The 26,087-nt window shown below is 45.2% G+C and overlaps 1 protein-coding gene across 1 annotated transcript in view; it reads left to right on the top strand.

Annotated features, from left to right (window-relative positions):
- The window catches only part of LOC122549379 (disintegrin and metalloproteinase domain-containing protein 8-like), a 249,455-nt gene that overhangs the window by 192,168 nt on the left and 31,200 nt on the right, over window positions 1-26,087 (top strand). The window contains exon 5 of the mRNA XM_087985954.1: window positions 12,708-12,784. Coding sequence (XP_087842080.1) covers window positions 12,708-12,784 — 77 coding nt within the window. The remainder of the gene's footprint in view (window positions 1-12,707; window positions 12,785-26,087) is intronic.

Genomic DNA, 26,087 nt, shown 5'->3' with positions numbered 1-26,087 from the left:
GAGCAACCTTTCAGGGCAAAACAGAAGTAGGCAGATCTTAGACACCACTGTCTTTGCCATGGAATGGCAAAGTCCAAGTGAGCAATCATGATTGAGGACTCTACAAACCAGGGCACAGACAAGCATTTCTGCAACCACATTGAGGCTCCATGATGGTGTGTTGCTTCTTTGACGCCATGGTCAAGAATGTCTTGGTGCAATTGCAGCAAATTCATTAACGGGAAGCAGGAGCAGCCAGAGAATGGTGTATACATTGGTATCCACAACATGGGTATAAAATGGGATGAGGTCCTGCAGTGTGAGCATAAAGAGTTCAGAAGGAGGTTAAAAAGCAGGATATCAAGGGTAGTAATTTCTGGATTACTCACGGTGCCATGTGTTAGAGTAGGAAAAGGAGGCTAGGGCAGAAGAATAGCTGAGGAGCTAGTACAGGAGACAGGGATTCAGATTTCAGGATCATTTGGATGTCTACTAGGCGATTAAAATGCAAGACACAAGGGTGGTAATTTCTGGATTACTCACGGTGCCATGTCTTAGAGTAGGAAAAGTAGGGTAGGGCAGATGAATGGCTGAGGAGTTGGTGCAGGGGCAGGGATTCAAATTTCAAGATCATCTGGATGTCTTCTGGGGCAGCAGTGACCTGTACAAGGAGGATGGGTTACATCTGGCTGGAGGCAGCCCACTATCCTGGTGGGAAGACTTGCTAGAGTCACTCAGGAGTATTTAAACTTGTCTGGTAGTGGAGTGGTACACTTATCAGTACTGAGACAAAAGAAAAGATTGAAGCTAGTACAGAAGTTAAAGGCAGCAAGTTAAATAGACAAGATCAGCAAGATAATGAGGGAACACTGATGAATTAATTGGCATTTATTTCAGTGCAAGATGGCTGACGGGTGAAGCAGATGAACTCAAGGCATGAATGGAAACATGGGACTAGGATATCATAGCTATCACAGAAAAATGGATGAGGAAGGAACAAGACTGGCAGCTCAATGTTCTGGGGGCAGATGCCGTAGAAAGACCATAAGACATAGGAGCAGAAGTAAGGCCATTCGGTCCATCGAGTCCACTCTGCCATTCAATCATGGCTGATGGGCATTTCAACTCCACTTACCCGCATTCTCCCCGTAGCTCTCTATCAAAGGATAGAGGGGGAGGCAGGAGAGGAAGGGGAGTGACGCTTCTGATTAGGGAGAACATCACAGCAGTATTTAGAGAGGATATACTTGAGGGATCATCCAGTGAAGCTACATGGGTGGAACTGAGAAGTTAGGGGTGTCAGTGGGAAATTGAGGCCTCATGTATGTAATAAGATCACAGAAAACTGTAAGAATAATACATTTGTAATAGAAAGGGATTTTAACTTTGCAAACACAGACTGAGACTGCCATACTATTCAGGGCTTGGAGGGGAAGAAATTTGTTAAGTGTAAGCCAGAGTCCTGGTTCTGGACTCCTTACTATGCTGTAGAATGTTACACATGGAAAAAAGCCCTTCAGTGTTCTGAAGAAGGGTCATTGGACCTGAAAGGTTAAGTCTGATTTCTCTCCACAGATGCTGCTCGACCTGTTGAGATTTTCCATCAGTTTCAGTTTTTATTTCCTTCTGCCTGCCATGTCTATGCTAACCAAAAAATACCAAGCTACACTAATCCCATGCTCCATAGCGAACAATTCCCTGGCATGTTAAGTGTTCATCACTTAAATGTTGCAAGAATATCTGCCTCCACCATTTTCTCAGGCAACATGTCCCACATTTCCACAGCCCTTTGGGTGAAAAATCTTCACAGATCTCCTCTAAACCACTTGCTCCTCATTTTAAACTTATGCATTTTAGTCCTGCGACATGTCTGCCATAGGAAAAAAGTTCTCAGGATCTACTCTCTCTATGATTTGATTTTATTAGTCATGTGTACCTAATTACACTGAAAAGCTTTTGTTTGCAAGCAATAAAGGCAGATTATAATAGGCATACAGAACATATGGTGCTTAGACACAGCGAGGCATACACACAACACTACATAGGAGGTGCACGATGCAAGACCAACGTTAACAACTCTTTGAAATTAGAGAGTTCATTCATCAGTCTAATATCAGCAGGGAAGAAGCTGTTCTTGAACCTGTTGGTGCATGAGTTCAAGCTTCTGTAGCTTCTGCTTGACAAAAGAGATTACAGGAGAGAATTACCGGCGTGGGGTGTTTGATGATGTTGCCACCTTGTCCATGGCAGTGGGAATTGTAAATGGAAGGTTAGCTTCTGTGATGGTCTAGGCTGTGCACACAATTTTTCCTAAATTCCTGGGCAGAACAGTTGCCATACAAGCCATTATATACCCGGATAGTATGCTTTCTACGGTGAGAGTCCTTATGCCAAATTTCCTAAGCTGCCTGAGGAACAAGAGGCATTGTTGTGCCTTCATGACCGTCACATCTCCGTAGTAAGTCCAAAACAAGTTGTCAGTTATTGTCACTCAGGAACCTGACATTCTCAACCCTCATGTCTCACAAACTTGATTGAGTTTTTTGAAGAAGTAACAAAGTGGATTGATGAGGGCAGAACGGTAGATGTGATCTATATGGACTTCAATAAGGCGTTCAACAAGATTCCCCACGGGAGACTGGTTAGCAAGGTTAGATCTCATGGAATACAGGGAGAACTAGCCATTTGGATACAGAACTGGCTCAAAGGTAGAAGACAGAGGATGGTGGTGGAAGGTTGTTTTTCAGACTGGAGGCCTGTGACCAGTGGAGTGCCACAAGGATCGGTGTTGGGTCCACTACTTTTTGTCATTTACATAAATGATTTGGATGTGAACATAAGAGGTGCAGTTAGTAAGTTTGTAGATGACACCAAAATTGGAGGTGTAGTGGACAGTGAAGAGGGTTACCGTAGATTACAACAGGATCTGGACCTGATAGGCCAGTGGGCTGAGAAGAGGCAGATGGAGGTTTACAAAATCATGAGGGGCTTGGATAGGATAAATAGACACAGTCTTTTCCCAGGGGTTGGGAAGTCCAGAACTAGAGGGCATAGGTTTAGGGTGAGAGGGGAAAGGTATAAAAGAAACCTAAGGGGCAACTTTTTCACACAGATGGTGGTACGTTTATGGAATGAGCTGCCAGAGGAAGCGGTGAAGACTGGTACAACTGCAACATTTAAGAGGCATTTGGATGGGTGAAGGAATAGGAAGGGTTTGGAGGGATATGGGCCGGGTGCTGGCAGGTGGGACTAGATTGGGTTGGGATATCTGGCCTGGGTTGGTGACGATTCGCCACGGCAGATTCGCCGCCGATGATTAGCCACTGCCAGTTCGCCACCAGCATTTCTCCACTGGGGTTGTTTGACCTCTGGAGACTATTCGCCACCGGATATAAGTACTGATTGTTTTCCCTCCTGCCTGTTCTTTCATACTTCTCAGTCCCCTTTATTTATACAACTACATACTACATATTGATTAAAAAAAAGAGGTAAAATAAATATCATTTTATTTGTTTATATATAAAAATGAGTTATAAACTTTAACCAGAAAAAGGAAATATATTTTTAAAATCTTCATAATGGCAGTAAAATCTCACGTCAATATTAAACAATGAAATTTCAGTTCATTTGATAGTTATGCGCTATTCCTCTAAGATATTCCAAACAATCTCTTTTGCTATATTCAAGAACAATTTTTTTTATTCTATCATCTGCGCCTCGATACTTTTTTACCTTTATTTGTGGTGGGTAACCCGCTATCAGCTGTTTCCATATATAAATCAAGCTCCTTTTGCACTTTCATTAACGTTCCAATACATTTTCATATGGTTGGGTGGTGAGCTCCGAGTTCAAAAGCAATTCTCCGATGAGCGGCTTCAGCATGGTTATTTTTGCGATCTTCATCGTTTATTGTTGTCTCATAGACCGACCACATATCATGGGGAAACAAAGGTGCCCTTTGGTTACTGCCACGTCTATTGTAGAGTCCAATGTAATTAAATTCAAACCAATCTAGTATTGGTTGTAGTTCCTGAGGCAAAAAATCTGTGAGTGCTTCTGTGTAGTTATCAAGGTCAGTAAGTGGCACAAAAGCCAAAGCAATTATCTTTTTTGCTTTTAAAGCATAATCAGGATCAGTGTTGTATTGACGAGTTGCTCCAACTGCAGGAATATGTCTATGCATACTTTGTGCCAAATGAAAGAAACAGTCCCTAATTCTAACTTCAGGAAAACAATCTCTCATAGCCCTGTTAGCTACCTGCTCAAAGTCACAATGGATATACTATGGTCTGGGATTAGGTTCCAAGGACTTTACCATTTCAAACATGCATACATATGTTGAACGCTGCTTATTTGGTAGAAGTATATACAATATTGGATGAACCCCATCAAGTCTTTTTGCTAAAATACAATACCTGAGAGAATAAAATGGGGGCTATGTTGAATGTACCATCCACAAACCACGTCGATTCTGCTAAATGATGTACCCAAGATTCCGGGCGGCACGGTGGCACAGTGGTTAGCACTGCTGCCTCGCAGCGCCAGAGACCCGGGTTCAATCCCCGCCTCAGGCGACTGACTGTGTGGAGTTTGCACATTCTCCCCGTGTCTGCGTGGGTTTCCTCCGGGTGCTCCGGTTTCCTCCCACACTCCAAAGATGTGCAAGTCAGGTGAATTGGCCATGCTAAATTGCCCGTAGTGTTAGGTAAAGGGGTAAATGTAGGGGTATGGGTGGGTTACGCTTTGGCGGGTCGGTGTGGACTTGTTGGGCCGAAGGGCCTGTTTCCACACTGTAAGTAATCTAATCTAATCTAATCTAAGATTCCCTACCAAATATGATTATACGATTACTTCCTTGACCACTATCCGCCAAAAGAAATTTTTCTTCTGCTCCGTTATCCGGCTTATATACTTTGTATCTAATTGGAATCACTAAATGCTGAAGATCAATAGTGTTTGGTGACACTAAACTAATATCATTCCTTTTTCATCGAATTATTTTATTCATGCTGCTTGTCGTCGGTAAAGATCTAGGACTGACTGAGGGACATCAGCTACACATTCATTAATAAGAACACTCGGTACTTGCTGCGATTCTTCTGCACGACATTTTAAACTTGTTTTCACTTTCGTAACTTGGACACTTGCTGCGGAAGGAGAATGTGTGTCCATTAATGGTTTTTATCACAGTGCCACTCTTGGTGTGGATCCATCCATTACATCAGCCCCTTTGTTCACATCGCCAAAACTTAATACTTGAATCACTCTTGGATAGTTTATCAAAAACATATATAAAACCATCGTGGTAAAACTTCTTATTTCCACGTTTACTAATAATTTCTGTTTCCATACTAAAAATTCCTGTTCCAAAAATATAAGCTGAAAAGAAACTCTCCTGTAACGAAAATAAGTTGTTATTGAAACAACACAAACACTACCTTAACCAATATAACAACAATTTTATATACCAAAATATATGACTTACTTGCGGTGGCGAATAGTCTTCAGTGGCCACTGGGCGGTGGCTAAGCGTCCTCGGTGGTCAAAGGGCAGTGGCTAATCGGCGGCGGTGAATGGTCCTATCCTGATCTGGTCAGCATGGACGGGTTGGACTGAAGGTCTGTTTCCGTGCTGTACACCTCTACAACTCTATAACCTCCATGCTGTTGATTTTTGTATACCTCAATCAGATGCCCACCTCTCCCCCAAACAACCAGAGCCTCCTTTCCTTCAAGGAAAACAAATTTGGTCTATCCTGTCTCTGCTGATAATTATACTTTTTATTACAGACAACGTCCTGCTAAATCTCCTCTGAACCCTCTCCAGTGCAATCACAACCTCTCAATAGTGTAGCAATGAGAACTGCATATGGTATTCTGTGACCTAACCAATGTTTTACAACTTTTTAACAAAATTTCTTTGCTCCTATATTCTACGCCCAGCTAATGAAGGCAAGCAACCCATATGCTTTCTTTAGCACTTGTGCTGACACATTCAGGGATCTATGGACTTGTACTCGAAATTCCCCATGTTCTTTAATATTCCCCAGGAATGTACCATTCATTGTGTATATCCTTCCCATAATAAAGTTAAAAATCACACAGCACCAGGTTATAGTCTAACAGGTTTATTTGGAAGCACTAGCTTTTGGAGGTGGTTGTGGAGTATAAGATTGTAGGACGCAGAACTTATAGCAAAGGTTTACAGTGTGAGGTAACTAAAATTATACGTTGAATAAGACCTGGATTGTTTGTTAAGTCTCTCATCTTTTAGAATGGGCATGTTGGTTTCAGTTCTTTCATATATAAATTCCAGAACTTGCTTAAAGTTACATTCTCAAGTGAACTTTGACAATAGGTGCCATGTTGGCCCAGATAATGCATTGAAGGTGTGAGGTTCCTGTGTGTGGCTGCCTGTGCCCCAGTGTTCAGACTGAATCTAATCTTTAAAAGGGATTTACAGAATCTTACATGGATTCATGCAGTTTTTGAGCAAAATAAAATGTAATTCTGCAAGTACAATTTCACCCCACAACCTTATACGTGTGTGTGGGCGCGTGCATGTGGCTATGTGTGCGTGGGGTATGAGTGTCTATGAGAGAGGGTGAGTGTGGATATAAAGGGAGTAAGTCTGTGAGAGAGAGAGAGAGTGTGTGTGTGTATACAAGTGTCTGTCTGTGTGTGTGTCTGTCTGTCTGTATCTGTGTCTGTGTGTATGTGTGTTTACTGCAGTGGGGTCACCTGTAGTGTGACATGAACCCAAGGTCCCGGTTGAGGCCATCCCCATGGGTACTGAACTTGGCTATCAGCTTCTGCTCAGCCATTTTGCGTTGTTGCCTGTCCCGAAGTCCGCCTGGGAGGATGGTCACCTGAAGGTCCGAGGTCGAATGTCCTGGACTGCTGATGTGTTCTCTGACTGGAAGAGAACACTTCTGTCTATTGACTGTTGTATGGTGTCCATTAATCCATTGCCGTAGCCTCTGCCCGGTCTCCCCAATGTACCATGCCTCAGGGCATCCTTGCCTGCCGCATATGAGATAGACAATGTTGGCTGAATCACATGAGTACCTGCCACGTGCATGGTGGGAGGTGTCCCCACTGACACAACTTGCAGCGTCTACCATGACAAAGTTGTATAGTGTTGTCCGGAAAGCTGGGCAGTTTGCTGCAAACAGTGAACTATTTGAGGTTTGGTGGGTTGTTTAAAGGTGCAAAGTGGAGGTGTGGGGAAGGTCTTGGCGAGGTGCTCATCCTCATTGATAATATGTTGCAGGCTGCGAAGAACATGGTAAAGCTTTTCAGCTCCTAGAGGTGTACTGGACATCGAAGGTTACTCTATCGGTTGCCACTTGTGACTGTCTCCTGAGGAGGTCATTACAGTTTCTCGCTGTGGCACGTCGGAACTGGCGATCGATGAGTTGAACATTGTACCTCGTTCTTATGAGGGCATCCTTGAGTACTTCCAAGTGCCCATCACATTCTTCCTCATCGGAACAGATTCTTTGTATGCCTAGGGCTTGTCTGTAGGGGATGACTGTTTTAATATGTTTTGGGTGGAATCTGGACAAGTGTGGCATCATGAGGTTATCCATGAGTTTGCGATAGAGTGAGGTCCTGAGATGCCCATCTTTGATGGAGATGGTATGTGTCCAAGAATGAGACAGATACTAGAGAGTAGTCCATGGTGAGTTTGAGGGTGGGATGAAGCTCGTTGATATCACTGTGTGATTGTTTCAGTGACTCCTCGCCATAGGTCCAGAGGAAGAAAATGTCGTCAATATACCTGGTGTATTGTGTTGGTTAGAGTGTTTAGAGAAGAAGTCTTGTTCAAACCTGTGCATGAAAATTTTGGCGTATTGAGGTGCAAGTTTGGTCCCCATGACTTTTTCGTGTGTCTGGATGAAGAACTGGCTGTCAAACATTAAAATGTGGTCGAGGATAAAGCGGATGAGTTGTGGGACAGTGCTCGGAGATTGGCAGTTGTTGGTGTTGAGTACTGAGGCTGTTGTCTGCATGCCGTCATTGTGGGGGATGCTGGTTTAGGTTGCTGAAATATCCATTGTGATGAGGAATGTTCCCGGTTCAACTGGTCCGTGGGTGCTGAGCTTCTGTAAGAAATCTGTCATGCCAGAAGTTGAGGGTCCACTGTACAATGGGTCTCAAGATGCCTTCGACATAGCCAGAGAGGTTCTCACACAGAGTCCCATTGCCTGATATGATGGGACATACTGGATGTTAGCTTTGTGTATCTTCGGAAGGCAGTAGACGTCCCCTATGCGAGAAGTACATGGGGTGAGGGCATGTAGGGATCTCTGAAGGACTAGTTCAAAAGCCCTCATTAATGTGTTTAATTCACGGGTGTGCTCTTTGGTTGGAACGGCCGGTAGTTGCCTGTCGTGTTCCTGTCTGTTCAGTTGTCGGTCCACTTCCTTGCTGAGCAGAGGCCGATAGCCAAGATTGGTGCACTGGGGATGGTCTCAACTGGAACCTTGGGTTCATGTCACACTACAGATCACACACACACATTTGTGAGGTGAATTTGTACTTGCAGAATTACATTTTATTTTGCTCAAAAACTGTATGAATCAATGTAAGATTCTGTAAATCCCTTTTTCAGATTAGGATCAGTCTGAACATTGGAGCACAGACAGCCTCACACAGGGCACCTCACACCTTCAATGCATTATCTGGGCCCAACATGGCACCTATTGTCAAAGTTCACTTGAGAATGTAACTTTAAGCAAGTTCTGAAATTTACATATGAAAGGACTGAAACCAACATGCCCATTCTAAAAGATGAGAGACTGAACAAACATTCCAGGTCTTTATCAATATATAATTTTAATTACATCACTGTAAAGGTTTGCTATAAATTCTGTATCCCATGATCTAATACTCCACAACCATTTGATGAAGGAGCAACACTCCGAAAGCTAGCACTTCCAAATAAACCTGTTGGACTATAACCTGGTGTTGTGTGATTCTTAACTGTGTACATCCCAGTCCAACACCGGCACCTCCAAATCATGACTTCCCATTCTAGATCATCATCAAAATACATTATCTCACACTTATCAAGATTAAATTCCATTTGTCATTGTTTTACCCAATTTGCTAGTGTTGTTCCTGCATCCTGTCTACTGCTGTTAGTATTATTTAGGTTTTTATGAGATCTCCTTTATTCTTAACTCCAGTGTATACAGTCAAAACCGATTCATTTCATTCCCTCTATTGCAAGAACATCGTTTCTCAGATAAAGTGATCAAAGCTGTGCACAGTATTCCAGGTATCACTTCAATCAATGCCCTGTATAATTGTAGCAAGGCATCCTTGGTCCTGGACTCAAATCCTCTCACTACGAAAGCCAGCATGTAGATGGCTTTCTTTACTGCCTACTCCTACATGCTTACTTTGTGACTGGTACACAAGGACACCCAGGTCTCATTGAACATTTATTTACATCAATTTACAATCATTCAAATAATAATCTTTCTTTTTTTGCTGCCAGTATGGATACCTGCACATTTATCCACATTATCCTGCATATACCATGCATTTGCCCATATTCCAGCCCAACCAAATCACACTAGGTACTGTGGTACTCCACTAACCACCACATACCATTCAGAAGAAGATCCATTTATTACTACTCTTTGTATTCTGTCTGCTAACCAATTTTCTATCCATCTCAATATACTAGCCCTAATCCGATTCACTTTAATTTTACACATTAATCCCTTATGTGGGACTCTGTTGAATGTCTTCTGAAAGTCCAAATAAACAACATTCACGTTCCTCCTCATCAAGTCTGCTGGTTACATCCTCAGAGCATTCAGTAGACTTATCAAACATGATTTCCCTTTTGCAAATCCACGCTGTTTTTGCCTACTGCGTTTGAAGTGCACTGCCACAAAACTCTTGATAATCAATTAAGCATTGTCTCCACTACCAAAGTCGGTTCACTGGTCTATGATTCCCTTGTTTTTCTCTATCTCCACCAAGTGTATCCACAGCAACCTTTCTGCAACTTGACACTATTTATTTTATTTTCTGTTTTTTTCTGAAAAAATGAATAAATTCATACTTCCCATTTTGGATTCCTTCGAAGGGCTTATGCCTGAAACATCGATTCTCCTGTTCCTTGGATGCTGGCTGACCTGCTGCGCTTTTCCAGCAACATATTTTCGGCATAGTGTCAGAATAAAGGGGCACCAATTTTAAATGCCCCGTTTAAAAAATAGTAATTAGGGGTGGCACGATAGCTCAGTGGTTAGCATGGCTGCCTCACAGTGCCAGAAACCCCTGTTTTAATTCCACCCTTGAGCAACAGTCTGTTTGGAGGTTGCACATTCTCCCCGGCCTGCATGGGTTTCCTGCGGGTACTCTGGTTTCCTCCCAGAGTCCAAAAATGTGTATTTTAGGTAAATTAGATTCTGGATTAGTGGTGCTGGAAGAGCACAGCAATTCAGGCAGCATCCAAGGAGCTTCGAAATCAACGTTTCGGGCAAAAGCCCTTCATCAGGAATAAAGGCAGTGAGCCTGAAGCGTGGAGAGATAAGCTAGAGGAGGGTGGGGGTGGGGAGAAAGTAGCATAGAGTACAATGGGTGAATGGGGGAGGGGATGAAGGTGATAGGTCAGGGAGGAGAGGGTGGAGTGGATAGGTGGAAAAGGAGGTAGGCAGGTAGGACAAGTCCAGACAAGTCATGGGGACAGTGCTGAGCTGGAAGTTTGGAACTAGGGTGAGGTGGGGGAAGGGGAAATGAGGAAACTGTTGAAGTCCACATTGATGCCCTGGAGTTGAAGTGTTCCAAGGCGGAAGATGAGGCGTTCTTCCTCCAGACGTCTGGTGGTGAGGGAGCGGCGGTGAAGGAGGCCCAGGACCTCCATGTCCTCAGCAGAGTGGGAGGGGGAGTTGAAATGTTGGGCCACGGGGCGGGGTGGTTGATTGATGCGGGTGTCCCGGAGATGTTCCCTAAAGCGCTCTGCTAGGAGGCGCCCAGTCTCCCCAATGTAGAGGAGACCGCATCGGGAGCAACGGATACAATAAATGATATTAGTGGATGTGCAAGTAAAACTTTGATGGATGTGGAAGGCTCCTTTACGGCCTTTGATAGAGGTTAGGGAGGAGGTGTGTGCGCAGGTTTTAGAGTTCCTGCGATGGCAGGGAAAAGTGCCAGGATGGGAGGGTGGGTTGTAGGGGGGCGTGGACCTGACCAGGTAGTCACGGAGGGAACGGTCTTTGCGGAAGGCGGAAAGGTGTGGAGAGGGAAATATATTCCTGGTGGTGGGGTCTGTTTGGAGGTGGCGGAAATGTCGGCGGATGATTTGGTTTATGCGAAGGTTGGTAGGGTGGAAGGTGAGCACCAGGGGTGTTCTGTCCTTGTTACGGTTGCCATGCTAAATTGCCCATAGTGTCCAGGGATGTACAGGTAAATGTGAGGCTCCAGTGTTGCTCTTCATAGGGTCACTGTGGACTCATTGGGCCAAATGGCTTGCTTCCATGCTGTACAGATTCTATGAATCTATGAATTTAAGGCTGAGATGAGGAGAACTTCCTGTCAGAGAGTTGAGAGTCTTTGGAACTCCTTGCCTTAGAGAGGTATGAAATAGCTAAGTTTTTGAAAATGAAGGGAAATGGACAAAATAAAAGTTGGATCAAACATGATGATTTGAGTGGGCTTGAGGGACTGAACAGCCTATTCCTGTTACTATTTCAAATAAAGAGGTCACAGCACTGACCTCTATGACACACCACTTGCAGTGAAAATAGAAATTGCTGGAAAATTTCACCAGGTCTGGCAGCATCTGTAGAGAGAAATCAGTGTTAACATTTCAAGTGTAGCAACTCTTCTTCAGAACTTGTGACATCCTGTAAGCCTGAAAAAGACCCAGTTATCCATACTCTATGATTCTTGTTAACTAGCCAGTCTTCTATCCATGCGTATCTTGCTCCTATTTAATGAGCTTTTATTTTCCCCAATAGCTTTTGACGCAGCACTTTATGAAATGCCTTCTGAAAGCTAAATACAACACATCCACTAATTCCCCTTCATCTTGAACAAACATCAGTTCTTCAAAGAGCTCACATAATTAGTTAAACATCTCTTTGACAAGATCATGTTGTGTCTACCTGAATGTTTACAAGTGTTCTATTGTATATCTTACATCATAACTTTAACATTTTCCCCCTGTGATGGACAGGGGGACTAATGGGACTCTAGTTTCCTGTTTTTTACCTCTATCACTTTTTGAATAAACACTAGCTATTTTAAGCAAAGCAATGTCCCCTGAATCTAAAGTTTTGGAAAATTATGGCCAACGCATAACTATTTCACTAGCTGCCAGGCTGAAATCCTTTAGGATTTGGGGACTTGTCAATTTTCAGTTCCAACAATTTACTCAGTACTACTTCCCTGGTAAATATAATTTTCTTCAGTTCTTTCCTCTGTTTCAATTCCTGAGTTACAGCTATTTCAGGGATGTTATTTGTATTCTCTTTAATGAAGACCAACAGAGGGAATGTGTTATAGTGTTGGAGGTCCCAAATTTGAGAAGAAATACTGAACCGATGCCTTGACTGCTGTCTCACATGGTTGTGAACACTCTTGGGGAAAAATATGGAAATAGAGCAGAAGGCATATCCTTGGTGTTCTGTCCAATGTTTATCTCTTATTCAACAATACAAAAAAAACACAACATGGTCATTATGACACAATTGTTCTCTGTAGAATCGCTGCTACTATGAAGGGACAGTGAGAGGATTCTCTGGATCCCAAGTTGCTGCAAGTGTATGTTCAGGACTCAGGTGAGCATGAACCTGTTAATTTTATTGAATTCTCGAGTACAACATCAATGGAATGATTCCTCTGAACTGTGAGACTAAGTTAAAAAGCAGGGTCTCGATTGGTGTAATCTCTGGAATACTTACGTTGCCACATGCTAGCAAGTTTAGAAATAGGAAAATAGGACAGATGAATTTGTGGCTCAAGAGTTGGTCCAAGTAGGAGGGTTTAGATTCCTGGATCACTGGGATCATTTTTTGTGTAACGTGGGACATGTACAAATGGGACAACTTGTACCTGAACCACATTGGGACCAACATCCTGGCAGGTGGGTTTGCTTGTGCTGTTTGGAGGAGTTTAATCTTGTCTGGCAGTGGGAGGAAACACAGAAGATTGATGAAACAGCGATGTAACATGCTACAGGAAAAGAAGCAAGTCACATTGAGTTCAGCTATGTTGAGTCTCAAGAGGGTAAGGCAAATTTGGATGGTCTTTAATGCTAGGAGTGTAATAGGTAATCTGATGAGTTAATGACATGAAATAAAAACAAATTCCTGGAGGAAGGTGGTGATGGCTGGGGATGCTTCAGGCACCATAGTTGACAGGGACCTGAGCCGGCTACAACCTATCTCCTGCACTTCAGCTCTCACCCCCCTGTCTTCCCTCACACAACAGTGATAGGGTCCTCCTTGTCCTCACCTACAACATCCAGGGGATCATGAGCCACCATTTCCGCCACCTCCAGTGGGATGTCACCACCAGATAAATAGTCCCCTCAACTCCCCTGTCAGACCTTCCACAAGGACTGTTCCCTCAGGAACACCCCAGTCCACTCCTCCTCATCCCCAAAACCTACCCACAGGAGAATGGCACTTTCCCCTGCAGCCACAGAAGTTGTAACACATGCCCATTCACTTCCTCCCTCCTCACTATCCAAGGCCCCAAACACACCTTACAGGTGAAGCATCACTTTACCTGCACTTCACTCAATCTAGTATATTGCATTCACTGCTCACAATATGGCCTTCTCTACATTGGGGAAATGAAGTGCAGACTGGTGACCACTTCGCAGGACACCGATGTAATGTGTCCACAAAAGACCCTGAGCTTACAGTTGTTGTCACTTCAACACACCACCGTATTCCCTGGACAACATCCCTGTCTCAAGCTCTCACCGCTCAGCACAAGCTGGAAGAACAGCACCTCATTTTATGCTTGGGAACTATACAGCCTCTGATCTCAATATCGAATTCAACAGTTTTCAGGCTTGAGGTGCCGTCTTCCATGTCCTTACCCCAAACAAAATACACAAGGCCTTGTTATCACATGGTCTACTATTGCACACCTTTCATCAATAGCCACTAATTGTCCACTAATAACTGTTCACTCTTTTGGACTGAATGTTATCCACTCTTTTGTAACTAACTGTTCTGTCTTTTTAGGCTTTATCTCCACCTATCATTTACTCCTCAACCCTTCGTTCCACCCTAGTTTCTGCACGAAAGCCAACTTCTTCCCAGCTACCATCATTTCTGAGGAAGGGTCACTGAACCTAAAATATGAACACTGATTTCTCTCCACAGGTGTTGCCAGACCTGCTGAGCATTTCCAACAATTTCTGTATTTGTTTAATTTCCAGTGTCTGCAGTTCTTTAAGATTTTAATGAATTAATAGAAACATAGAAGATAGGAGCAGGAGGAGGCCATTCAACCCTTTGAGCCTGCTCCACCATTCATGTCTGATTTTCCAACTCAATAGCCTAATCCTGTTCTCTCCCATAACTTTGGTCCCATTTACCCCAGGGAAATAAATTGTGACATCTTGAAAAATATCCATATTGCAGAGGAGGAAGTGCTGGATGTCTTGAAATGCATAAAAGTCGATAAATTCCCAGGACCTGATCAGGTGTACCCTAGAACTCTGTGGGGGGCTAGGGAAGTGATTGGTGGGCCTCTTACTGAGATATTTGTGTCATCAATAGTCACAGGTGAGGTGCTGGAAGACTGGAGGTTGGCTAACGTGGTGCTACTGTTTAAGAAAAGTTGTAAGGAGAAGCCAGAGAACTATAGACCAGTGAGCCTGACGTCGGTGGTGGGCAAGTTGTTGGAGAGAATTGTGTGGGACAGGAAGTACATGTATTTGGAAAGGCAAGGACTGATTAGGGATAGTCAACATGACTTTGTGCAAGTGTCTCACAAACTTGATTGAGTTTTTTGAAGAAGTAACAAAGAGGATTGATGAGGGCACAGTGGTAGATCTGACCTTTATGGACTTCAGTAAGATGTTTGACAAGGTTCCCCATGGGAGATTGGTTAACAAGGTGAGATCTCATGGCATACAGGGAGAACTAGCCAGTTGGATATAGAATGGCTCAAACGTAGAAGATAAGTGTAATCATTTTAGAACATAGAAGAACATAGAAGAATACAGCGCAGTACAGGCCCTTTGGCCCTCGATGTTGCACCGATCCAAGCCCACCTAACCTATACTAACCCACTATCCTCCATATACCTATCCAATGCCCGCTTAAATGCCCATAAAGAGGGAGAGTCCACCACTGCTACTGGCAGGGCATTCCATGAACTTACGACTCGCTGAGTGAAGAACCTACCCCTAACTTCAGTCCTACATCTACCCCCCCTTAATTTAAAGCTATGCCCCCTTGTAATACCCGACTCCATACGCGGGAAAAGGTTCACACTGTCAACCCTATCTAACCCCCTAATCATCTTGTACACCTCAATCAAGTCACCCCTAAACCTTCTTTTCTCTAATGAAAACAGCCCCAAGTGTCTCAGTCTTTCCTCATACGATCTTCCTTCCATACCAGGCAACATCCTGGTAAACCTCCTCTGCACCCGTTCCAGTGCCTCCACATCCTTCCTATAGTATGGCGACCAAAACTGCACACAATATTCCAGATACGGCCGAACCAGAGTCTTATACAACTGCATCATGACCTCAGGACTCCGGAACTCAATTCCTCTACCAATAAAAGCCAGTACGCCATATGCCTTCCTCACCGCACTATTTACCTGGGTGGCAACTTTCAAAGATTTGTGTACATGGACACCAAGATCCCTCTGCTCATCCACACTACCAAGTATCCGACCATTAGCCCAGTACCCCATCTTTTTGTTATTCTTCCCAAAGTGAATCACCTCACACTTAGCTACATTGAATTCCATTTGCCACCTTTCTGCCCAGCTCTGCAGCTTCTCTATATCCTGCTGTAACCTGCCACATCCTTCCTCACTGTCAACAACTCCTCCGACTTTCGTATCATCCGCAAACTTGCTCACCCAACCTTCTAACCCCTCTTCCAGGTCATTTATAAAAATGACAAACAGCAATGGTCCCAAAACAGATCCTTGCGGAACACCGCTAGTGACGGCACTCCATGAAGAAACTTTGCCATCAACTACTACCCTCTGTCTTCTTCCATCCAGCCAATTCCTAATCCAAACCTCCAACTCACCCTCAATGCCATATCTCCGTATTTTCTGCAGTAGCCTACCATGGGGAACCTTATCAAACGCCTTACTAAAATCCATATATACCACATCTACCGCTTTCCCCTCATCAACCTCCTTCGTCACCTTTTCAAAGAATTCACTAAGGTTTGTGAGGCACGACCTGCCCTTCACAAAACCATGCTGACTATCCTTGATCACATTATTCCTATCCAGATGTGCATAAATCCTATCCCTTACAATTCTCTCTAAGACTTTGCCCACAACAGAAGTGAGACTCACCGGCCTATAGTTACTAGGGTTATCCCTACTCCCCTTTTTGAACAAGGGAACCACATTTGCTATCCTCCAGTCTTCTGGCACTACACCTGTAGACAATGAGGACATAAAAATCAAGGCCAATGGCTCTGCAATCTCCTCCCTTGCTTCCCAGAGAATCCTAGGATAAATGCCATCAGGCCCAGGGGACTTATCTATTTTCACCTTTTCCAGGATTTCCAACACCTCTTCTCTACATACCTCAAAGCCATCCATTCTACTTATTTGTGACTCAGTATTCACATCGACGACAATGCCCTGTTCCTGCGTAAATACTGAAGAAAAGTATTCATTCAGTGTCTCCCCAATCTCTTCCCCCTCCACACGCAACTTCCCACTACTATCCTTGACTGGACCTATTCCTATCCTAGTCATTCTTTTATTCCTAACATACCTATAGAAAGCCTTAGGGTTTTCCCTAATCCTACCGACTAAGGACCTTTCATGTCCCCTCCTTGCTGCTCTTAGCTCTCTCTTCAGGTCCTTCCTGGCTACCCTATAACTCTCAATCGCCCCAATTGAACCTTCACGTCTCATCTTGAGATAGGCCGCCCTCTTCCATTTAACAAGGGATTCCAATTCCTTATTAAACCACGGCTCCCTCGCACGACCCTTTCCTCCCTGCCTGACAGGTACATAATTATCAAGGACACTCAATAGTTGCTCCTTGAACAAGCTCCACATATCATTTACACTCTTGCCTTGGAGTCTACTTTTCCAAGCCACACATCCTAAGTCATGCCTCAACGCATCATAATTTCCCTGACCCCAGCTATAACTCTTGCCCTGTAGTACACACTTATCCCTCTCCATCACGAGTGTAAAAATCACCGAATTATGGTCACTATCCCCAAAGTGCTCACCTACCTCTAATTCTAACACCTGGCCTGGTTCGTTACCCAGAACCAAATCCAGTATGGCCTTACCTCTTGTTGGCCTGTCTACATATTGTGTCAGGAAACTCTCCTGCACACATTGAACAAACACTGACCCATCTAACGAACTTGAGCTATAGCTTTCCCAATCAATATCAGGAAAGTTAAAGTCCCCCATAACAACCACCCTATTACTGTCACTCATCTCCTGAATCACCTTCCCTATCCTTTCTTCAATGATTCTAGGACTATTTGGAGGCCTGTAAAAGACTCCTAACAGGGTGACCTCACCTTTCCTATTCCTAACCTCAGCCCAAACTACCTCAGATGGCAAGTCCTCATCCATCGGCCTTTCCACCACTGTAATACTATCTTTGACAAGCAATGCCACACCTCCCCCTCTTTTACCCCCACCTCTGACCCTACTAAAACATTTAAATCCTGGAACCTGCAACAGCCAATCCTGTCCCTGTTCTAGCCATGTCTCCGTAATAGCCACAACATCGAAGTCCCAGGTACCAACCCACGCTGCAAGTTCACCTACCTTATTTCGTATACTTCTTGCATTGAAGTATACACACTTCAAGCCACTTTCCTGTTTACAGGCACCCTCCTTTGAAATTGATGCCATGTTCCTAACCTCCCTACACTCCAGGCCCTGCACCCTGAAGCTACAATCTGGGTTCCCATGCCCCTGCAGAGTTAGTTTAAACCCCGCCCAAGAGCACTAGCAAACCTCCCCCCAAGGATACTGGTGCCCCTCAGGTTCAGGTGTAGACCATCCTGTTTATAGAGGTCCCACCGTCCCCAGAAAGAACCCCAGTTATCCAAAAACCGGAATCCCTCCCTCCTGCACCATCCCTGTAGCCACGCATTTAAGTGTTCTCTTTCCCTATTCCTCGAATCTCTATCACATGGCACGGGTAACAAACCAGAGACAACAACTCTGTTCGTTCTAACTCTGAGCTTCCAACCTAGCTCCCTGAAAGCCTGTCTAACATCCTCGGCACTCCTCCAACCTATGTCGTTGGTGCCAATATGGACCACGACTTCGGGCTGCTCCCCTCCCCCTCCAGGACCCGGAAAACACGATCAGAGACATCACGTACCCTTGCACCTGGGAGGCAACATACCAAACGTGAGTCTCTCTCGTTCCCACAAAACCGCCTATCTGTGCCCCGAACTATCGAGTCCCCAATTACTACTGCTCTGCTCTTCTTCACCCTTCCCTTCTGAGTAACGGGGACAGGCTCCGTGCCAGAGACCTGAGCCCCGTTACTTACCCCTGGTAAGTCATCCCCCCCACAAGTATCCAAAATGGTATACTTGTTCTTGAGGGGAACGGCCGCAGGGGGTCCCTGCACTGGCTGCTTCCTCCCAGTCCCCCTCACTGTCACCCATCTATCTGCCATCTTTGGAGTTACTACTTCCCTATAACTCTGATCTATGAACCCCTCTGCCTCCCGAATGACCCGAAGTTCATCCAACTCCAGCTCCAGTTCCCTAACACGGTCTTGGAGGAGCTGGAGATGGGTGCACTTCCTGCAAGTGTAATCGGCAGGGACGTCGATGGCATCCCTCACCTCATACATGTTGCAGGAGGAACATTGCACTGCCTTCACTGCCATCCCTCTAAAGCTAACTTTTATTTAAAAAAAAACTGGGTCTAAAGAATACAACAAGCAAAATTCAGCACTTACCTACTTACCACAACAGATGTTATTATTCGGTTCGAGGAGGAGGGCGGGTGGTAGGCACTACCCGTGTAGTGCCTCGGGTTCCTCTCCTTCGCGCTTTTAAAGGGGGAAAAACCTACCCAGGTAAGCTTACACTAACTGCTTCCGGGTCTCGGCTGCCCCTCTGGTCGTCGACACTTCCCCCTGGTGCTCCCGCTCTTTCTGTGAAGAGAGAGTGAAAGAGAAAAAAAAACACCTCTGCCCGCTACCGGTAAGTACTTTTAAAACCAAACGGTCTTACCTTCGCTGCTGCTCGCACTGGAAATGACCGACGGCTTCGAAGGGTGAGTATAAATACTCACCGCTTTCCTTCCCGGCTGCCCCTCTGGTCGTCGTCACTTCCCCCTGGTGCTCCCGCTCTTTCTGTGAAGAGAGTGAAAGAGAAAAAAAAACACCTCTGCCCGCTGCCGGTAAGTACTTTTAAAACCAAACGGTCTTACCTTCGCTGCTGCTCGCACTGGAATTTTAGATTACATTACAGCGTGGAAACAGGCCCTTCGGCCCAACAAGTCCACACCGACCCGCCGAAGCGCAACCCACCCATGTCCCTACATTTACCCCTTACCTAACACTACGGGCAATTTAGCATGGCCAATTCACCTGACCTGCACATCTTTGGACTGTGGGAGGAAACCGGAGCACCCGGAGGAAACCCACGCAGACAGGGGGAGAACGTGCAAAGTCAGTCGCCTGAGGCGGGAATTGAACCCGGGTCTCAGGTGCTGTGAGGCAGCAGTGCTAACCACTGTGCCACCGTGCCGCCCACAAATCATGGTGGGTTGTTTTTCAGACTGGAGGCTTGTAACCAGTGGAGTGCCACTAGGATCGGTGCTGGGTCCACTACTTTTCATCACTTATATAAATGATTTGGATGTGAGCATAAGAGGTACAGTTAGTAAGTTTGCAGATGGAACCAAAACTGGAGGTGTAGTTGACAGCGAAGAAGGTTACCTCGGATTTCAATGGGATCTTGACCAGATGGGCCAATGGGCTAAGAATTGGCAGATGGAGTTTAATTCAGATAAATGCAAGGTGCTGCATTTTGGGAAAGCAAATCTAAGCAGGAATTACACACTTCATAGTAAGCTCCAAGGGAGTGTTGCTGAACAAAGAGACATTGGAGTGCGGGTTCATAGTTCGTTGAAAGTGGAGTCACAGGTAGATAGGATAGTGAATAAGGCATTTGGTATGCTTTATTTTATTGGTCAGAGTATTGAGTACAGGAGATGGGAGGTCACGTTGCGGCCGTACAGGACATTGGTTAGGCCATTGTTGGACTATTTCATGCAGTTCTGGTCTTCTTCCTATCGGAAGGATGTTGTGAAACTTGGAAAGGTTCAGAAATGAATTACAAGGATGTTGCCATGGTTGGAGGATTTAAGCTCGAGGGAGAGGCTGAACAGGCTGGGGCTGTTTTCCCTGGAGCATCGTAGGCTGAGGAGTGACCTTATAGAGGTTTATAAAATCATGAGGGGCGTGGATAGGTTAAATAGACAAAGTATTTTCCCTGGGGTGGGGAGTCCAGAACTAGAGGGCATAGGTTTAGGGTAAGAGAGGAAAGATATAAAAGAGACCTAAGGGGCAACCTTTTCATTTAGAGGGTGGTACCTTATGGAATGAGCTGCCTGTGGAATTGGTGGAGGCTGGTACAATTGCAACATTTAAAAGGCATCTGGATGGTATATGAATAGGAAAGGTTTGGAGGGATATGGGCCAGATGCTGACAGGTGGGACTAGATTGGGTTGGGATATCTGGTCAGCATGGACACTTTGGACCAAAGGGTCTGTTTCCGTGCTGTACATCTCTATGGCTCTGTGACTTTAAGTGCTATATTGAGGCCTCTTGAATATATTCAATGTTATGGCAGCAACTACTTCCTGTGGCGATGAATTCCACATTTCCACCAGTCTTTAGGTGAAGAAATATCTCCTTATCTCCATTCTAAATAGTCCACCCCAAATCCTTAGAGTGTGACCCCTGGTTCTGGATGCACCCACCATTGGGAATATACTCCCTGCATTTACCCTGTAAAGTCCTGTTAGAATTTTATAATTTTGTATGAGATCTCCCCTCACTCATAGAGTCATGAAGATGTACAGCATGGAAACAGACCCTTCGGTCCAACCCGTCCATGCCGACCAGATATCCCAACCCAATCCAGTCCCGCCTGCCAGCACCCGGCCCATATCCCACCAAACCCTTCCTTTTCATATACACATTCAAATGCCTCTTAAATGTTGCAATTGTACCAGACTCCACCACTTCCTCTGGCAGCTCATTCCATATACATACCACCCTCTGCATGAAAAAGTTGCCCGTAGGTCTTTTTTATATCTTTTCCCTCTCACCCTAAACCTATGCCCTCTAGTTCTGGACTCCCCGACCCCAGGGAAAAGACTTTGTCTATTTATCCTATCTATGCCCCTCTTAATTTTGTAAACTTTTATAAGGTCACCCTTCAGCTTCCAATGCTCCAGGGAAAACAGCCCCAGCCTGTTCAGCCTCTCCCTGTAGCTCAGATCTTCCAACCCTGGCAATATCCTTGTAAATCTTTTCTGAACCCTTTCAAGTTTCACAACATCTTTCCGATAGGAAGGAGACCAGAATTGCACACAATATTCCAACAGTGGCCTAACCAATGTCCTGTACAGCCGCAACATGACCTCCCAACTGCTCTACTCAATACTCTGACCAATAAAGGAAAGCATACCAAACGCCTTCTGCACTATCCTATCTACCTGCGACTCCACTTTCAAGGAGCTATGAACCTGCACTCCAAGGTCTCTTTGTTCAGCAACACTCCCTCGGACTTTACCATTAAGTGTATAAGATTTGCTTTCCCAAAATGCAGCACCTCGCATTTATTCTTTGTTACACCTCCAATTTTGGTTCCATCTACAAACTTACTAATTAAACCTCTTATACTCACATCCAAATCATTTATGTGTTGCTGGAAAAGCGCAGCAGGTCAGGCAGCATCCAGGGAACAGGAGAATCGACGTTTCGGGCATAAGCCTTGATTCCTGAAGAAGGGCTTATGCCCGAAACGTCGATTCTCCTGTTCCCTGGATGCTGCCTGACCTGCTGCGCTTTTCCAGCAACACATTTTCAGCTCTGATCTCCAGCATCTGCAGTCCTCACTTTCTCCTCCAAATCATTTTTATAAATTATGAAAAATAGTGGACCCAGCAGTGATCCTTGTGGCACTCCACCGGTCACAGGCCTCCACCCTGAAAGACAATTCTCCACCACCACCCTCTGTCTTCTACCTTTGAGCCAGTTCTCTATCCAAATGGTTAGTTCTCCCTGTATTCCATGAGATCTAACCTTGCTCACAAGTCTCCCATGGGGAACCTTGTCGAAAGCCTTACTGAAGTCCATATAGATCACATCTACCGCTCTGCCATCATCAATCCTCTTTGTTACTTATTCAAAAAACTCATCTTCATAGAATTCCAACAGATTTGTCAAGAGTGATTTCCCCGTCATAATTCCATGCTGATTGTGTCTAATTCTGCAACACCTCTATAAATGCTCTGCTATAAATTCCTTGATAATGGATTTGAAAATTTTCCCCACTATCAACATTAGGCTTACTGGTCTATAATTTCCGAGTTTCTCTCTACCTCCCTTTTTGAATATTGGATAATATTAGCTACCTTGCAATCTGCAAGAACTCTTCCACAGTCTATAGAGTTCTGGAAGATGACCACCAATGCATCCACTATTTCAAGAGCCACTTCCTTAATAATTCTGAGATTTGAATTATCAGGCCTTTAGGGATTTATCCGCCTTCAAGCCCCTCAAATTTACCAGCATCATGTATCTACTAACATTGTTAAAAACCACACAAGACCAAGTTATAGTCCAATAAGTTTATTTGAAAGTACTTCAGCTGGAGGGTCGACATTTGGAGGATAAGCTCTTCATCAGGAATGAAGGCTTCTCAAAGGAAGCTGAGAGATAAATGGGAAGGGTTGAGGCTAGGTGGGAAGGTAAGTGGGTATATGATAGACAGATGAAGGTGGGGTTGAAGGTGATAGGTCGGAGAGGAGAGTGGAGTGGATATATGGGAAGGAAGATGGACAGGTAGGACAGTTCAAGAAGGCGATGCTAAATTGGAAGGTTGAATCTGGGTTAAGGTGGGGGGAGGATAAATGAAGAAACTAGTGAAATCTACATTGACCCGGCTGGTTGGACAGTCCCAAGATGGAAAATGAGGCGTTCTTATTCCAGTGTCAGTTGTCAAGAGTTTAGTGGTGAAGGAGGCACAGGACTTGCATGTCCTTGGCGGAGAGGGAAGGAGAGTTAATGTGTTCGACCACAAGGTGGTGGGGTTATTTAATGTGTGTGTCCCAGAGACGTTTCCAGAAATGTTCCGCAAGTTGGCCTCCTGTCTACCCAATGTTGAGGAGACCATACTAAGAGCAATGGACACAGTCGATAATGTGTGTGGAAGTACTGGTAAATCTCTGTCGGATGGAGAAGGAACCTTTGGAGCCTTGGACGGAGGTGAGGATGGAGGTGTGGGTACATGTTTTACACCAATTGTGGTGGCAGGGGAAGGCACCGGGAGTGAAGGATGGGCTGGTGGGGGGTGTGGACCTAACAAGTGAGTCGCAGAGGGCTTGTTTCTATGAAACGCAGATAGGGGTAGGGAGTGAAATGTATCTCTGGTGCCAGAAATGGCGGAGGATGATGTGATGTGTCTGGAGGTTGTTGGAGTGGAAGGTGAAGACCAGGGGTCCTTGTTACAATTGGAGGGGTGGTGTTCAAGGCAGAGGTGCGGGAAGTGGAGGAGATGTGCTGGAGGGCATAATCGACCACGTGGGAGGGAAAATTGCAGTTTGAAGAAGAAGGAAGCCATTTGGGATGCTCTATGGTGGAATTGAACCTCCTGGGAGCAGATGCAGCGGAGACAGAGGAACTGGGCATAAGGTATAGCATTTTAGAACATAGATCATAGAAAAGTACAGCACAGAACAGGCCCTTTGGCCCACAATGTTGTGCCGAGATTTAATCCTAATGTAAAATATAGTAAGTTAATGTTTGCACCCCTCAACTCACTGCTATCCATGTGCATGTCTCGTAGTCGCTTAAATGTCCCCAATGAATCTGCTTCCACCACCACAGCTGGCAACGCATTCCATTCATTCACAACTCTCTGTGTAAAGAACCTACCTCTGATGTCTCCTTTATACCTTCCTCCTAATATCTTCAAACTATGACTCCTCGTACCAGTCAATCCTGCCCTGGGGCAAGTCTCTGGCTATTGACTCTATCTATTCCACTCATTATTTTGTACACCTCAATCAGGTCTCCTCTCTTCCTCCTTCTCTCCAGAGCTTATTTCAACCTTTCTTCATAAGGCAAGCCCTCCAGTCCAGGCAGAATCCTGGTAAACCTTCTTTGCACCCTGTTCAAAGCCTCTGTATCTTTCCTATAGTAGGGCAACCAGAACTGGACACAATATTCCAAGTGAGGTCTCGTCAGGGACTTGTAGAGCTGCAGCAAAACCTCGCGGCTCTTAAACTCGATCCCCCTGTTAATGAAAGCCAAAACATCATATGCTTTCTTAACAACCCTATCCATTTGGGTGGCAACTTTGAGGGATCTATGTACTTGCACACCCAGAACTCTCTGTTCCTCCAGACTGCCAATAATTCTGTATTTAATCCTATATTTAACATTCGAGTACGACCTTCCAAAATGCATCACTTCGCATTTATCCAGGTTGAAATCCATCTGCCATTTCTTAGCCCAGCTCTGCATTCTGTCTGTGTCGCACTGCAGCCTGCAGTCACCCTCTATACTATCGACGACACCTCCAACCTTAGTGTCATCTGCAAATTTACTAACCCACCCCTCAACCTCCTCATCCAAGTCATTTATAAAAGCTACAAAGAGCAGAGGCCCAAGAACAGAGCCCTGCGGGACCCCACACAACACTGACCTCCAGGCAGAATACTTTCCATCTACAACTACTCTCTACCTTCTGTCAACCAACCAATTCAGAATCCAGATAGCCAAATCTCCCTGTATTCCATACTTCCTGACTTTATGAATGAGCCTACCATGGGGAACCCAATCAAATGCCTTGCTGAAGTCCATATACATCTCTTACACTGCTCAACATTCGTCACCCTGTTTTGACGCCTCCTCAAAGAATTCAATAATATTTGTGAGTCATGACCTGCCCCTCACAAAGCCATGCTGACTGCCTTTAATCACAAGCCCTTCTTAAGGAATGAGGCTGGCATGCCAAGCGGGCTGAGATAAAAGGTAGGGGGGGGAGAATTTGGGGGACGGGCGCTGGGAATACGATAAGTGGAAGGAGGTGAGGGTGATAGGCCGGAGAGGGGGTGGGGGCAGAGAGGTCGGGAAGAAGATTGCAGGTCAAGAGGGCGGTGCTGAATCCAGGGGTTGGGACTGAGATAAGATGGGGGGAGGGGAAATGAGGAAACTGGAGAAATCTACATTCATCCCGTGTGATTGGAGGGTTCCTTGGTGTGAGATGAGGCGCTCTTCCTCCAGGCGTCATGTGGCCAGGGTGTGGCGATGGAGGAGGCCAAGAACCTGCATGTCCTTGGCGGAGTGGGAGTAACTCCTGGAAGAAGAGCGCCTCATCTTCCACCTAGGAACCCTCCAACCACACGGGGTGAATGTAAATTTCTCCAGCTTCCTCATTTCCCCTCCTCCCACCTTATCTCAGTCCCAATCCCCGGATTCAGGCACCGCCCTCTTGACCTGCAATCTTCTTCCTGACCTCTCCGCCCCCATCCCCTCTCCGGCCTATCACCCTCACCCTCACCTCCTTCCACCTATCGCATCCCCCAAACTCCCGCCCCCCACCTTTTATCTCAGCCTGCTTGGCACACCAGCCTCATTCCTGAAGAAGGGCTTATGCCCGAAACGTCGATTC

The sequence above is a fragment of the Chiloscyllium plagiosum genome, unplaced genomic scaffold (assembly GCF_037043375.1).
Source record: "Chiloscyllium plagiosum isolate Xiang-an unplaced genomic scaffold, Cpla_swu_hap1 HiC_scaffold_1, whole genome shotgun sequence".
Classification (NCBI taxonomy): Eukaryota; Metazoa; Chordata; class Chondrichthyes; order Orectolobiformes; family Hemiscylliidae; genus Chiloscyllium; species Chiloscyllium plagiosum.
Note: the sequence above shows the minus strand (reverse complement) of the source record. Positions and strands in the feature narration are given on the sequence as shown.